Source organism: Orycteropus afer, unplaced genomic scaffold (genome assembly GCF_000298275.1).
Source record: "Orycteropus afer afer isolate SDZICR_OR568_19922 unplaced genomic scaffold, OryAfe1.0 scaffold00099, whole genome shotgun sequence".
In the NCBI taxonomy this organism is placed as follows: Eukaryota; Metazoa; Chordata; class Mammalia; order Tubulidentata; family Orycteropodidae; genus Orycteropus; species Orycteropus afer.
The window spans coordinates 6,911,697-6,927,253 of NW_006921686.1; the positions used below are offsets into that span (position 1 = coordinate 6,911,697).

Below are 15,557 nucleotides of genomic sequence, written 5' to 3' on the forward strand. Positions count from 1 at the left end.
AAGATGTCTCCTTGAAGACTAAGGTGTGCCTAACCTAAGCCAGGGTATTTTCAGTCACCTCATATGCATGTGAAAGCTGGACAATGAATAAGGAAGACAAGAAGAGTTGATGCTTTTGAGTTGTGGTGCTGGCGAAGAATGCTGAAAGTAACATGGCACCACTGGGCAGGTTCAAACGGCCAACCTTTAGGTTGGTGGGCGAGCGTTTTCCACCCAGGGCACAGCATCACTTCCAGAAAATTCCTTCTGTCAAAGCAAGTCACAGCCTGCCCAGATCCGAGGCGGGTAGAACCCCTCCTTTCCAGGAGCTTGCAAAGGCCCGTGCGTGGCTGGGAAGAACATTTGGAGTATGGTGACTTCTTTGCAGACCTGCTCCATGCACCCAAGTGTGAAGAGACGGGCCTTGTAAGACACACAGCAGTCTCGTGCCTCCACCACGGGATTCTCCGCGGCCACTGCCGCAGGGAAAGGGGAATATGAGGAGTGGTCACACAGAAGGCTCGGACGTGGCCCCCATGTGACCAGGTTGCGGGATTCCAGGGACTAAGGGGAGCCAGGGTACCAATGGCAGGGGTCAAACACGGAGACCAAAGGCGAGGAAGTCCACAAGCGGTGGAGGGTGGCGAGGTGGAGGTCAGTTGCCTAGTTCCGCGGTCTTGCCTGGCCGCGGTCCGGCGCTGGTACCGGGACCGCAAGGAGCTGAAAGATACCAGGTTGCTGATTGCGGGCGAGGGGCGGGACCTGAGGAGGAGGGGTTGGTGGGGTGTGGCTTAGAAAAGGGGCGGGTTTGTGGGCGGGGCTTACTCTTGGTTTATTTACGATGCTATCTTAAAAATTGTGCTAAATATTTATGCAACAGTTTTGCCTTCTCAACATCCTTCACGTGGACAATTCAGTGACATTAGTTAATACTGATTCTGTTGTATAACTGTTACGATTCTTCGGTTCCCGATTTTCCCGTCACCCTTACGCTGTGCGGCCTGGGTACAGCACCTAACACTGGATCCTGACTGCAGCTCCCCCTTGAGAAGGGGGCAGGTTTTGTCATCTCTCCCAGCCCCCAAGAAACGTGAGGTGTAAGGAACTGAAGGATAGGGCTTGCAGGCTGGGACGGGAGAGGAGCAGAGAAAGACAAGGTTGATTTGTAGCCCTCAAGCCATCTGCTATTCTGTCTCTACCTCCAGGGACAGGACAGGAAGTCCAGACAGAGAATGTGACCGTGGCTGAGGGTGGGGTGGCTGAGATCACCTGCCGTCTGCACCAGTACGATGGGTCCATAGTTGTCATTCAGAACCCAGCCCGGCAGACCCTCTTCTTCAATGGCACCCGAGGTGAGTGCTGGGAATGGAATCTTGAGTCTTGAAGGAGGAGAGGGCTAGGGTCTAGACTCCTGGGACCTGAGGAGGGGGCTGAGGACCTGGACTCCTGGGACCTGAAGAGGGGGTTGAGGGGGCAGGACTCCTGGGTCTGAGGGAGGAGGGGCTGGGGGGCCTGCACTCCTGAATCCTGGGGAGGAAGGGGCTGGGGCCTGGACCTCTGGGTCCTGGGGAGGAAGGAGCTCGGGGTTGGTCTCCTGGGTCTGAGGGAGGAGGGCCTGGGAGCTTGGACTCCCGGGTCCTGGGGAAGGAGGGGCTGGGGGCTGGACTCCTGGGACCTGAAGAGGGGGTTGAGGGGGCTGGACTCCTGGGTCTACGGTGGGGAGGGCCTGGCTCCTCCTGGGAGTGATTGGGGTGGGCATCTCAGATCATAGGTATGGCTGGAGAAAAGAGAGCTAGAGAAGGGGGGACTCTACAGGGAGACCCCACGCGCTCACCCCTTCCCTTCTCCTCTCTAGCCCTGAAGGACGATCGCTTCCAGCTTGAGGAGTTCTCCCCACGCAGGGTGCGGATCCGGCTCTCCGACGCCCGCCTGGAGGACGAAGGGGGTTACTTCTGCCAGCTCTACACGGAGGACACCCACCACCAGATCGCCACGCTCACTGTACTGGGTAAGGGCCTCCTCTCTTTTCCCCTGTTTTCCTTTCATCCTGGTAACGTCTGCCCTTGGCTAACCTCCCGGACAAGTTAACCTCCCGGACAACTTGGTCCCAGTAAACATGGCCTTCCTCACCTTTGGGCTCCGTGTTTGACCACTGCCCCTGGTACCCTGGCTCCCCTTAGTCCCTGGGATCCCGCAACCTGGTCCCATGGGGGCCACGTCTGAGCCTTCCGTGTGACCACTCCTCATATCCCCCTTTCCCTGCGGCAGTGGCCCCGGAGAATCCGGTGGTGGAGGTCCGGGAACAGGCGGTGGAGGGTGGCGAGGTGGAGGTCAGTTGCCTAGTTCCGCGGTCTCGCCCGGCCGCCGTCCTGCGCTGGTACCGGGACCGCAAGGAGCTGAAAGGTACCAGGTTGCTGATTGCGGGCGAGGGGCGGGACCTGAGGAGGCGGGGTTATTGGGGGTGTGGCTTGAAAAGGAGGCGGGGTTATGGGCGGGGCTTGAAATGGCATGGCTGGTTTTATGGCCGTGAGCTTGGAAAACTGGTCCAGAGTCTCCGAGGAGCGGAGCGGGGCAGAGCTTCAAAAATTGTGCTGAGTCTAAGAAGGCGGAGCTTGGAAGGAAATCGGGGAGGGGTTCTGGGAAGAGAAGAAGAATTCTAAGAGGGTGGGTACTAGAAAGACGTCAGGATTCTAACCAGATGAGATTGGGAAAGAGGCAGATTCCTTAGGGGTAGGGTTTGAAGGAAGACTTTAAAGAGCTGTAGCTTGCGTGGAGCTTGGAGGATATCGGGAAAGTCATGAGTTCTGTGTGGACGGAGATAAGAGGAGAGAACGTGCAGATCCTGTCAACTACTTATAGCTTAATATGAAGCTTTAAATGAACTAACTGATCGATGAGAAGGGGTGTGTGGGAAGCAGCTTTCAAGGGGACAAAACCCTTGCGCTAGATTCCAACTCACAGCGCCCCTAGAGGACACAGTACAACTGCCCCATATCGTTTCCAAGGAGCTCTGGTGGTGCAGTGCCTAAGGCATTTGACTGCTAACCAGAAGGCTGGCGGTTCAAACCCACCAGCCACTCCTCGGAAGGAAGGTTGGGCAATCTACTTCCATAGTGATACCGCCTCGGAAACCCAAGGAGGAGTCGCTATGAGTCAGATACGACTCTATGACAATGCATTGCATTTGCAATCTTTACAGAAGGAGCTCTGGTGGCATAGTGGATAAGGCACTTGACTGCTAAGCAGAAGCTCAGTGGTTCAAACCCACCAGCCGCTCTGAGGAAGGAAGACAGGGTGATCTACTTCCCTAAAGATTTACAGCCTCGGAAACCCAGTGAGGGCACTCGCTATGAGTCAGAAAGGCAGAAGGGACTCGATGGCAGTGAGTTTGGTTTGGTTTTGGTTTCATCTTTAGGGAAGCAAAGCCCTAAACCCACTGCCGTCTGTGCATGCTGACTCACAGCGCCCCTAGAGGACAGAGTAGAACTGTCCCATAGGTTTCCAAGGCTGTCATCTTGATGGAAGCCGACTCCTGCAGAGCGGCTGGTGGGTTCCAACCACCAGCCATTTGGCTAGCAGTCCAGCGTCTAACCACGCACACCCAGAACTCCCTAGCGGAGGGACAGTTTGGCAAGTCGCTTGCTTCGGGATCTGCTGGGGGGAGGAGACAGGTGTGGTTGGGAGGCAGGCATCGCAGTCTGACTGTGTCCTGGCATGGCATGGCAGGAGTGAGCAGCCAACAGGAAAATGGCAAGGTCTGGAGAGTGATGAGCACAGTGCGCTTCCGCGTGGACCGCAAGGACGACGGTGGTATTGTCATATGCGAGGCGCAGAACCAGGCACTGCCCTCTGGCCACAGCAAGCAGACGCAGTACGAGCTGGACGTGCAGTGTAAGTGGCCCCAGCGTCAGCCACCTGCCCTTAGGGGGTGCCCAGGCCGCTGTGATGACCCACACGTCCACTCTGGCTTTTCATTTCGTTTATTTTTTTTCCCCAGAATTAACTTTATTGAGGTGTAATTGACATAAGATGCACCAATTTGAAGCATACAGTTTGGAAGGTTTTGACAAATGTATATACCTACATAACCACCATAATCAAATTTACTGTTCATTTCTTCCCAGACTCCCCCACTGCCCGGATCCACGCCTCCCAAGCTGTGGTGAGGGAGGGAGACACGCTGGTGCTAACGTGTGCAGTATCCGGGAACCCCAGGTGGGCTCTGGGGCTCGGATGCTCCTGGGTTCACAGAAGAGGGCTGGAAGTCTGGGCCCCTGGGTCCTGAGCAAGGAGAGGATCGGAGGTTCAGACTCCCGGGTCCCAAGGAAGCAGACTGTGGGGCCCCCAATTCTTGGATTCTGAAGGTGGCCTGGGATTCCTGAGAGCCGGATGGATGGGAACAGGGCCTGGAACTGTTGGTTTTCTAGGAAGAAGAGGACTAGAGGGGCCGTCTTATTTTGGGGCCCTAGCAGGATGACCCAGAAAGTTTGCCTTCAACTAGTAAAGAGTGATGATAGCTGAAACCCACCCAGCAGTACCTCGGGAGAACGACCTGGCAACCTGCTGCCATAGATGATAGCCAAGAAAACTCTATGGAACAGTTTTAGTCTGTAGCCATAGAGTCTCCAGGAACTGACTCCATAACGGTGGGCTAAGGGAGAAGTAGGCGCTGCCTGTCTAGATTCTGGAGAAATCCAGAGATTCTGGAGAAATTGGGAGCTGACACCTGAGTGCTTAATTCTCACTGCCCTTTACCCACCCCCCACGCCCACCCCCCGCAGGCCAAACCAGATCCGCTGGAACCGCGGGAACGATTCTCTGCCAGAGCGGGCCGAGGCTTTAGGGGAGACGCTCACGCTGCCGGGGCTGGTATCAGCGGATAATGGCACCTACACTTGCGAGGCGTCGAACAAGCATGGCCACGCGAGGGCGCTCTACGTGCTTGTGGTCTACGGTGAGCGGAGGATGCGGCAGACCTGGGGGCGGGGCTCAGGGAGGGGGCGGGGTCTTGGGTTCTCCTGCAGACTGCAGGGTGGGTGCCATGGGGCTTTGGGAATGGGCCCAGAAGGTCCACCGGCCCGCAACCGCGTTTGAAGGGGCGGGGCTTGAGCAAAGCGAACGATTCAAGGGGTCAACAGTTAACAGAATTCTTACAGTTCTGGGGCCAGACTGACCTTCTGGGTTCAAACTCAGCTTTGCCATTCCCTATTGTAACACAAGGGTTAAGCGCTGGTCTGCTAACCCAAAGGTCATTGGTTTGAACCCATCAGCACTCTAGGAGAAAAAGATGTGACAGTCTTCTGTCCAAAATTGACAGCCTTGAAAAACTTGGGGGTAGTTCTGCTCCATCCTAACAGGGTAGTTGTGAGTCAGAATCAACACCACACTAACAAGTTCAGGGGTTTTTTTGGGAAATTTTGTTTGTGCCTTAAGTTTCCTCACCAGTCAAGTGGAAATACACAGTAGCACCTACCTCATAGAGTAGAGAGTTGTGAGGGTCATATGCTGTAAATGTGTAAAGTGCTTGGAATGGTCCCTAGCATTCCATGGTGGCTTGTGTTTACCTCAACATAAAGAAAACAAACATCCTCACAACCACACCGATAAGCAACATCACGATAAATGGAGAAAATACCGACGCTGCCAAAGATTTTATTTTACTTGGATTCACAGTCAGCATCCATGGAAATTGCAGTCAAGAAATCAAACGACACATAGCACTGGGTAAATCTGCAAAAGACCTCTTTAAAGTGTTGTTTCTTAAAAAAAAAAAAAGGTAAAGATACCATTTTGAGGACTAAGGTGTGCCTGACCCAAGCCATGGTATTTTCAGTCACCTTATATGCTTGCAAAAGCTGGACATTGAGTAAGGAAGATGGAAGAAGAATTGATGGCTTTGAATTGTGGTGTTGGTGAAGAATATTGAATATACCACGGGTTGCCAGAGAATGAACAAATCTGTCTTAGAAGAAGTACAGCCCAAATGCTCCTTAGAAGGGAGACTTCCTCTCATGAACTTTGGACATACTGTTAGGAGGGACCAGTCCCAGGAGAAAGACATGACGCTTGGGAGAGGTCAGCAAAAAAGAGGAAGACCCTCAATGATTGACACCGTGGCTGTAACAGTGGGCTCAAAGGTTGTGAGCATGGCCCAGGCCTGGGCAGTATTTCGTTCTGTTGTATGTAGCGTGGCTACGAGTCGGAATCCACTCCACGGCACTGAACAACATACCGAGGCCAGCATTTTAAATAACTGGAGCGTTGTAGGAGGTGGGAAAGGATTTGGACCTGGGGTTCTGTGGGGGAAGAAACAGAGTCACAAGTCACAAGTTTCTGTCCTGGTGGAGAGAGGGGAGAAACAGGCCTGGTATTAGGGGGTGGAGTCAGGCAGCATACAAACCAATAAGCGTTCCTTCCTTGGGGAAGTGGAGCTTCTGGAAAGAATAGAGCCATGGATGGAGCCACCAGGTGGCAGTAATTTTTGAGGGGCGTGGGTAGGTGAGGTGTGCAGAAGGGTTAGAAGTCTGGTAGCGCTGGGACCATCCTCTGATGACTTGGTTCTGCGCCCTGTCCCTCTGGCAGACCCCGGTGCGGTGGTAGAGGCTCAGACATCGGTACCCTACGCCATTGTGGGCGGCATCCTGGCGCTGCTGGTCTTTCTGATCATATGTGTACTGGTGGGCATGGTCTGGTGCTCGGTAAGGCAGAAGGGTGAGTGGGGGCGGGGCCTGGATTCAGCGAGGGGTGTGGTTGGTTGTGAGATTCAGAAGGGGGCGGAGCCTGGAGTCCAACTAGAAAGAGGGCGGGTATAGGGCCTGGGTAGTAAGGGGGCGGGGCCTGGATCCAGGATTCGAAACTGAGGTTTCTGTACCTGAAGGGGCGGGGCTTTCGGCGGAGGACTCCAAAGGGGTGATATTCAATCCGAATGAAGGGCGCAAGCTAGACTGAAACAACTTATCATGTGCTGGGAACAGAGCAAGGGGTGTCACCAAGAGAAGGGAGAAGGGTTGATATTTCCTGAATTTTCGGAGTCATCTAATTCTGCTTTTACCTTTCCCTGCCACTGTTCTGCTGTTCCCTGAACGTGACTCCTGTGTGTTCCGTTTCTCCCTCTTCCTCCATCCGGTTTGTATCTCGTCTGTCTCCCTCTCTCCTTACGTTCTGTCCAATTCTGGGTCTGCATATATGCTCCTTCTGCACGGGGCTCTGCGCCTCTCAGGCTCCTATCTGACCCATGAAGCCAGTGGCTTGGACGAGCAGGGAGAAGCAAGAGAAGCCTTCCTCAATGGCAGCGACGGACACAAGAGAAAAGAAGAGTTCTTCATCTGACCCCACCTGCACCGCAGGCTTGGGCCTGGCCTCCGGTGCCCCGCACTGCCAGCCGCAAGGAACCAGCAAAGACATTTGCCAGAGTCTGGGCTGGTGGGCTTCTCCCCCCACCACTAACACCTCAGACGCTTGGGCAGGGATGCGGGTGTCGGATGCCTGGACCTCTGCCAGGGCCGGAAGTGAGGGCCCAGAGGTCTGGGTCTCCCAGGAGGCAGGGGCCAAAGGTCCAGACCCCCTCAAGCCCAGGGAGGGCAGTAGGGATGGGGATGGGGACAGATAACTGGGGGAAGGCCAGGGCCCCTAAGCTGCAGAACCAGGTCTTGTGGGGAGGGGGTCAGATTCTGGGACGGGTGGGGCGGGCAGGGAAGGGGAACACAGATTTCTTTGGGGGTCTCAGACCCCATGCCAGCCATTGTAAGAGTTCCACAGAGCTCTGGGCACCTCTTTGCAAAGCCATGTTTGCACGGTGGGGGAAGGGGCGGGGGGAGGGGGTGGAAACAGGGATTCTGTGTCTTTGTGTCATAACTTTGATGGGGGGCAGTTAGGGAGACAGGCCCAGCCCTTTTCTCCAAGCCCTCTTCCCCAGGTCCCTGGGCTCCCCTGCCTTCCACCTCCTCCACCCACATCTGTCCCACCCATATTTGTCTGTCTATCCACTCCTGGGGGGGCCTTCCCCATCTCTCCTCCAGGCCCCCCAGGGAGGGGGAAAGAAGTTGGGGGGGCACATTGATCTCTATGGTTTTATATATAATATATTAAAAAAAAATCAAAAATCTGTATGAAAATATCAGATTGAGCCCCACTCCCCACTCCTGGCTTTTGCCCCCTTTTTCTTGTTAAAAACAAAAAACATGTTTTATACGGGGCGGGGAGGGGAACGGGGAGGGGGTTTGGCAATTCCACTAACCACCATTAAACTGAGGAGAGAACAAGTGTTTGGAACGGCTGTGTGTCTGCCCCTCTTCCCAGGGCCGCACTGCTTTGGGAAAACTGGGCAGGGGAGAGGGTAGGGCTGGGGGGGTGCATCTAACAGCTGCTGGTGGTTCCTACTGGATTGGAGAGGGTCCTGATTTCACCAAGGACATCACCACCCTTCCAACAAACCTGGTGTTTTTCCTGGCCACTCCTTTGGCTAAATGGTCACCTGGTCTTTTCTCTTTGGCTTAAGTAGCTACTTGGACTACCCTGTCCCCATCCCGGTGGCCTTGACTCTTACCCTGGCTTCCCTCACCTGTCCTCAGTCTCCAGGGGAGCTTCAATGGCATCTCACTCTGTCCCGACCTGGTCCAGGACTCTTCCCTGGCTCCCATCAAGTCAGAGCTCCTTAGCTTGGCATTCCATGCCCCTCATTCCCTCTAGATTTTAGATGAATGGTTCTAATTTTAGACTCTAAAATTTACAGAACTCTTATTATGTGTCCGGCGCTGTGCAAAGGTCTGGACATCCCACAGTGAATAAAACAGGCAGACATTAGATGTCGCTAACTGCACTATTAAAGGGGCAAAGTGCATAGACGCCACCCTCATCACTAACTGCACAGCAAGGACCAGCATAAATCCAATTCTCACCCGGAAGTGGACTCAGGCTTCACCCGCCCACATCTCTAGTCCCCACCCAGTTCTGTTGTTATGTGCCGTGGAGTTGCACCCAACTCACAGCCACCCCTCCTTGGGTTTCCCAGGCGGTATCACTGTGAAGTACATTGCCCAACCTTCCTTCCAAGGAGTGACTGGTTTCAACCACCAGCTTTCTGGTTAGTAGTCAAGTGCCTTAGGCACCGACTCAGCCACCATTCCTTGGGTTTCCGAGGTGGTATCTCTATGGAAGTAGATTGCCCAGTCTTCCTTCCACTCAAAGTTGGGTCAAAACATCCCCTGGAGCCAGGTCATAAGGTACCAGCCACAGACTTGGGAATCCGAACAACTCCCTGCACTTCAGAACACTCCCTCTGTCTTCCTTTAGCCCCCTGGGGCTGGGTCACAATGTACAAGGACCCAGTCCTTCACTGATCGCCCAGACAGCCTTCTCTCTGTCCACCAGTCACCCAGAGCTTGTTCCTCTGTCCTGATGACTGCCTGGGCAGGCATCCTCTGAACCAGCCTCCCTGAGCTAAGTCAAAGGAGATCCAGGAGTGCAGTGGTTAAAGCACTCGGCTGCAAACCAAAACGTCAGCAGTTAGAACTCACCAGCCTCTAGGTGAGAGAAAGATGAGGCAGTCAGCTTTGGCAAAGATTCACAGCCTTGTAAATCCTATGGGGCTGTTCTACTCTGTCCTCTAGGGGCGCTGTGAGTCGGAATCGACTTCACAGCAGTGGGTTTGGTTTGGGCTTTGTTTCTGTAAAATTGACAGCCTTGCAAAGAAACCCTATGGGGCAGTTCCACTCTGTCCTCTAGGGGCGCTGTGAGTCGCAATCCCTTCCACGGCAGTGGGTTTGGTTTGATTTGGACCCAAGTCAGAGTCTCAGTGGCCCTGTGGGTTTGCTAATTCTCAGTATGGGCTCATAAAATTCGTGGAAAGTAATTACTTACACTTCCGGTTACCCGTTTATTATAACCAGAAAGGATACAAGGAAGAGGTTTATCAGGCAAGTCTGGGAGAGTTCCCTGCATAGGGCCGCCATTGTCACCAGGGATGCCCCACCCTCTCCAATGTATGGCTGATATCACCAAATCCAGGAAGCCCCCCAAAATGAGAGCACCGAGGCCTAGGGCCCTTCTTAAGTCATTGGGGCCCCAATGTGTGTGCATGACCGAGGTCTCAATGCCCAGTTAGGATTGGCCCAGCCCTTGAATAGTGTTGACCTCATCACCTTTGGGAGATCTGTTGCCATGGTGGGGCCAGTGCAACCCTCCCCTCCCCACACACTTATTTACACTTGTTTAAGTGTTGCCCGGCTGTTTTAGAAAAACAAAGAACAACTTAATTGCTTGGACTGTTTTCAGAAGGCAGAGACAAAAGGTCAAGCCAAGTTCTCTGTCCGAATCTGGGGTTAAAGACAATTCAGCACTAGTCAGAAACTTGATCTAGGTTCTGAGGGCCCAACGTAGTAGAAAATGTTGATTCCATCTTACCTTCTTGAAGATTTCAGGAGAGTCGACAGTAGCTAAACAGGCAGGACAAATTTCAGATCGCAATAAGTGCTATTAAGATAATAGACTTGGGGATCTGGGGCGCTACTCGTCACTTTGGAGAACGCAGCATACAGAAGTAGGCAGGAGAATTCAGTTCCACACACGCACCACCTTAGCTTCAACAGTTCCCTGACTCACAGCCAATCCTGCTTCATCCCAAGGCCGCCCACTTCAGGGTTATCCTCAGGAGAGTCTGGAGGTGCAATTTTACCAAGATCAGGGAGAGTTTCTCAGATCGGCATCTGGGCCAAGACCTGGATGGTAAGGACTGGTGGCTAAAAAAGACCCCAGATGCAAACATGTTCTGTTGTTACTGTTATGTGCCGTCGAGTTGGACCCGACTCATAGCGACCCCTCCTTGGGTTTCCGAGGCAGTATCACTATGGAAGTAGATTGCCCCATCTTCTTTCCGAGGAGTGGCTGGTGGGTTTGAACCACCAGCCTTCTGGTTAGCAGTCAAGTGCCTTAAACAGTACACTACCAGAGCTCCCAACGGGTTCTATGTTGTTGTTGTTGTTATGTGCCGTCGAGTCGGCCCCGACTCATAGCGACCCCTCCTTGGGTTTCCGAGGCAGTATCACTACGGAAGTAGGATTGCCCAACCTTCCTTCCAAGAACGGGTTCTATAGAGACCCCTTTATTAAGCCTTAGACGGACAATCCAAGATGAGGGAAACCATCGGCACGTACACAGTACAAGACGCTGAGTGGAACCCACTGATTCATGACCATGAGGGTAATTATAACTCTCCAAAACCAAACCCTTGCCATCATGTCGATTCCAACTCATAGTGACCCTGTAGGACAGAATAGAACTGTCAAGGCCGTCAGTCTTTACTGAAGCAAAGCCCAAACTAAACCCACTGCCACGAGTGATTCCAACTCACTAGACCCACTGCCATGAATTGATTCCAATTCACTAGACCAACCCACTGCCACGAGTTGATTCCAACTCACAGTGCACCTAGAGGACAGAGTAGAACTGCCCCACACAGGGTTTCCAAGGCTGTAAATCTTTACAGAAGCACACTGCCTTATCTTTCTCCATTGGAGCGGCTGGTGAGTTTGAACTGTCAACCTTTTGGGGAGCAGTCAAATGCTTTAACCGCCGTGCCACCAGAGTCCAGGGCTAATTGTATATACCAGAAAACAGAGGAAATCATCACAAAATTATGTTGGTGGCAGATCAATTCATCTCTGTCTCGGGAGGGACTACAGAATCAGGGAAAGGGCCATGATTGGGAAATGCATACCACTGAAGGTTAAAAGTGAGCTCTGGTAGCATAGTGGCTAAGGCACTTGACTGCTAACCAGGAGGCCGGCGGTTCAAACCCACCAGCCACTCCTCGGAAGGAAGACGGGGCAATCTACTTCCATAGTGATACTACCTTGGAAACCCAAGGAGGGGTCGCTATGAGTCAGGCCCAACTCAACAACTTCTAACATCTCTGAAGGTTAAAAAGGATTACAGGATTGCTTCTGGGGTTCTGGGGTTCGACCAGCTGGATACCTGGTGGTCAGGGTATGACTCTTGACCATGCAGCCCTCAGTCACAAGATGGCTCCAAGACAGTACCAAGACCCCAACGTTTAATTAGAATTTGGATAACATGGGGTTATTTTCAGTAAATCATTAAGGACACACCCAGGCAAGTTCCCTAGTTCTTTGTGTGAGGGTAATCTACGTTCAAGCACACTTTTCCTGAGGGCAGGCTGCCCTTCCCCAGGTTTGTCCCGGTCTTGTCTAAGCATGGATGGCCACATGCTGGCTTAATGGTCAGGAAGAACACAACTGGCGATGGAAATGACGTCCACATTCAAAATGGAGCTGGCGCTCCTGCCACAGACCGCAGCCTTCCACGAGCCACCGAACCTGAACCGAACCCACTGCTATAGGGTCAATTCCGACTCAAAGTGACCCCCCATTGGGTTTCCAAGGCGGTATCACTGCGGAAGTGGATTGCCCAGTCTTCCTTCCACTGAGTGGCTGGTGGCTTTGAGCCGCCAACCTTCTGGTTAGCAGTCAAATGCCTTAGGCACTGTGCCACCAGAGCTTTGTATGTCCACTAAGCAAGTGTTTTCGAATTTAGGCTCTAATGTAGCAGAAGGGCAGCTATTCCAGAATCAGAAGGAAAAGCGGTTTCTGGAGGCACAGCAGTGGCACAGGGCGGAGACGGTAAAGAGACTGTGTTTGAGGCGAAGTGGAGCTGGACAGGACTGGAGTGGATAAATAGGAGAGAGGTGGATGAGGTCAGGAAGACAAAGCTTGGCCAGACCAAGTAAGGTAAGTCCCTGGTTATAAATGAGTGCCCCACTTAAGGACAACTCGCATTTGCCCTTTACTGTTATGTAAATTGCCCCTCACTTTGCAGTGATTGAACCACCGCTGCTCTACTCCAACCCTTTCTTCAGCGCAATCACCTTCAGCTGCTCCACGTGCAGCTTTTAAATCACTGAAAAGGCTTTTTGAGCCTTGCTCTACAGTGAGGCTAAATAAGAACCATATGCACCTGTTCTGATTTACCTACGAATTCTTAAAGACACACTTAGGAACAGATCTCATTAGTAACCCAGGGAAAACCAGAAGCCTCCTGTACAATGGTTCGTAATAAGGAACACACGCACTACTTTGTGACGCTCTTGAAAACATTGCGCGGCCCCAGCAGTTCCTCCGCTGGAGGAAGAAGGAACCCCTCCGCCATTTTGGGTTTGATCATATTGCCCTGAAGCCTGTGTTGAGTGTGCAACTTTGTATTTGGTTTAAATTTTCTTCTTATTTACCCTTGTCACCATGCCTCCAAAGCGTAAATCCGATCAAAGTGCTGGTGCTGCATCAAAGAAAAGGAAAAGGATCACGATTGGAAATAAAGTGGAAATAATAAAGCGATCAGAAAGAGGTGAAACACCATCAGTCATTGGAAAAGCGTTAGGCTACAGTCGGTCAACGATTGGAACAATTTTAAAGGACAAAGTGAGAATAATGGAGCATGTGAAAGGCTCTGGCCCCATGGAAGCTACAATTATTACCAAGCAACGCAGTGGTTTAATTATTGAAATGGAAAGGCTATTGATAATATGGTTAGATGATCAAAATAAGCGTAATATGCCCGTCAGTCTTACTTTAGTGCAGGAAAAAGCTCGAAGGCTTTTCAGTGAGTTGCAAGCTGCACGTGCACCAAGTCAAAGTGACAGTGATGAAAAATTTGTTGCCAGTAGGGGCTGGTTCAATCGTTTCAAAGCGCGGGCAAATCTACATATTATTAAAGGGCAAGGTAGAGCAGTGAGGGCCAACGCAAGTGATGAGGTGGGTTTTCCTAAAATGTTGAAAAAAATAATTGCGGACGGAGGTCATTTGCCAGACCGAATATTTAATGTAGACAAGATGATAGCATTGGAAGAGAAAGCCCAGAACCTAAAACTTCCAGAACCAAAAAGGTTTCTGATGAAAGAATTAGCTGAAGCCTTTCGTCTCATTGAAGCAGGGATGGCCAAGTTGGAGAAGCAAGATCCTAATCCACAGAGGTTCACCAAAGTTTACCATACAGTCACTGAGGGCCTCAGCTTCTACAAGGCCATTTATGATGGGAAAAAGAAAAGCTCTGTAAGAAGCTCCCTTGATGCCTCCTTTAAGAAATTAAGTCCAGCAGTCAAGCCGCCGTCTCCAGCACCAGGCCCATCATCTTCAACAGTACCCATCTCTTCATCATCCTTTCCTGCATCACCGAAGACATCGATGGGACCAGGGTAAGTGTAAACCTTTCATCATGATCTTTTTCCTTTTCTATCTCCGACTAACTTGTTTTAACTGTTTCATTTCATTTTTTTTTTTTTTACATTATTGTATTACACACAGAGAAATTCTCTCCATTCAGTACTGTACCACATGTAGCTAATTTTATCATCACTATATTATCATCATGTACTGTATTGTTTAAGAAGGAGCTCTGGGGGCGTAGTGCCTAAGGGCTTTGACTGCTAACCAGAAGGCTGGCGGTTCAAACCCACCAGCCACTCCTGGGAAGGAAGGTTGGGCAATCTACTTCCCTAGTGATACTGCCTCGGAAATGCAAGGAGGGGTCACTATGAGTGGAACCCCTCGATGGCAGTGAGTTTGTATTGTTTAAGATGTTCTAGTGTTTTTGGAAGTGTTCTTCAAGTGTTTTATATGCATAGGAAAGTAAAATATGTACTACATACTAAGACAAACATTTGACTAAATGACGCTAAGTAAAAACTATGTACCTGTTCTAACTTACCTACACATTCGACTTAAAGACAGACTTAGGAATGGATCCTGTTCCTAACGCCGGGATTGCCTGCCTAGACCTGATAAGGAGTTTGGATTTTTTTCTTCAGTGCCATGGAATTCCACTGGAAAGCTAGCATGTGACCACGTCACTTCTTCCTGCAAGTCTGGAATACTGCAAGAGCTCCTTAAAGTTTCAGGATAAAAGTCTGATTGTGAAAGCCTGAGTCCCTGGGTGAATGCAAACCATAATACATTTCCAAAAGGTCACAGCTATGAAAACTCTACAGAGCAGGTGACACACTAACTTCTGCCTGTTCGGCTCCAAAAATATTCCCATTCTAACTGTAGCCTATTCTTGGCTTCAAGTTCACTGCCTCCTGGAAGCCTTTCTTGAACCACATACTGGGACAGCCTCCTATACTGCACCCCTTCCAGGTCTGACCATTGTCTGACCATTCGCAAGATACCCTTTGTCTGGGAGCCAAGTGGGTAGAGGATGGGTATATTCTGTTCACTGCAGAAAACCATGGTACAAGGTCTGACACCTAAAAAAAAAATCAGTATTTATCCTGTTTGGGGGGAGGGGTGTTGGTAAGGGCTTCCGCCCTGATGACTCCTCTCCTGATGCAAATTGATCCCCAACCAAGACAAGGAGAGAGCTCCGCGCTAGTCCGCAGTCCCAGTGCGCACGCGCTATTGCTCAGGCCCCACCCCCGCTATGCTAATCACTGCGCTCCGGCGTGTACCGCTTCTCCGGGGAATATGCAAATCATTTCTTTCAGCGCAGGAGGCCTCCCATTGTCCTGCGAAAGGATTATGCAAATGAAAAGGCCTCCGGTCCCGGATGCAGACCCAAGCGACGACCCCCAC

The 15,557-nt window shown here is 51.6% G+C and overlaps 1 protein-coding gene across 1 annotated transcript; it reads left to right on the top strand.

The window, feature by feature from the left end:
- Positions 1–564: 564 nt before the first annotated feature.
- CADM4 (cell adhesion molecule 4) lies at positions 565–7,308 on the top strand. The gene is made up of 9 exons (XM_007943115.2): positions 565–754; positions 1,185–1,331; positions 1,835–1,987; positions 2,248–2,382; positions 3,706–3,870; positions 4,104–4,194; positions 4,761–4,933; positions 6,562–6,690; positions 7,199–7,308. Exons 1-9 carry the CDS (start codon positions 565–567, stop codon positions 7,306–7,308), a joined length of 1,293 nt encoding a protein of 430 aa, XP_007941306.1.
- The last annotated feature ends 8,249 nt before the right edge of the window (positions 7,309–15,557 follow it).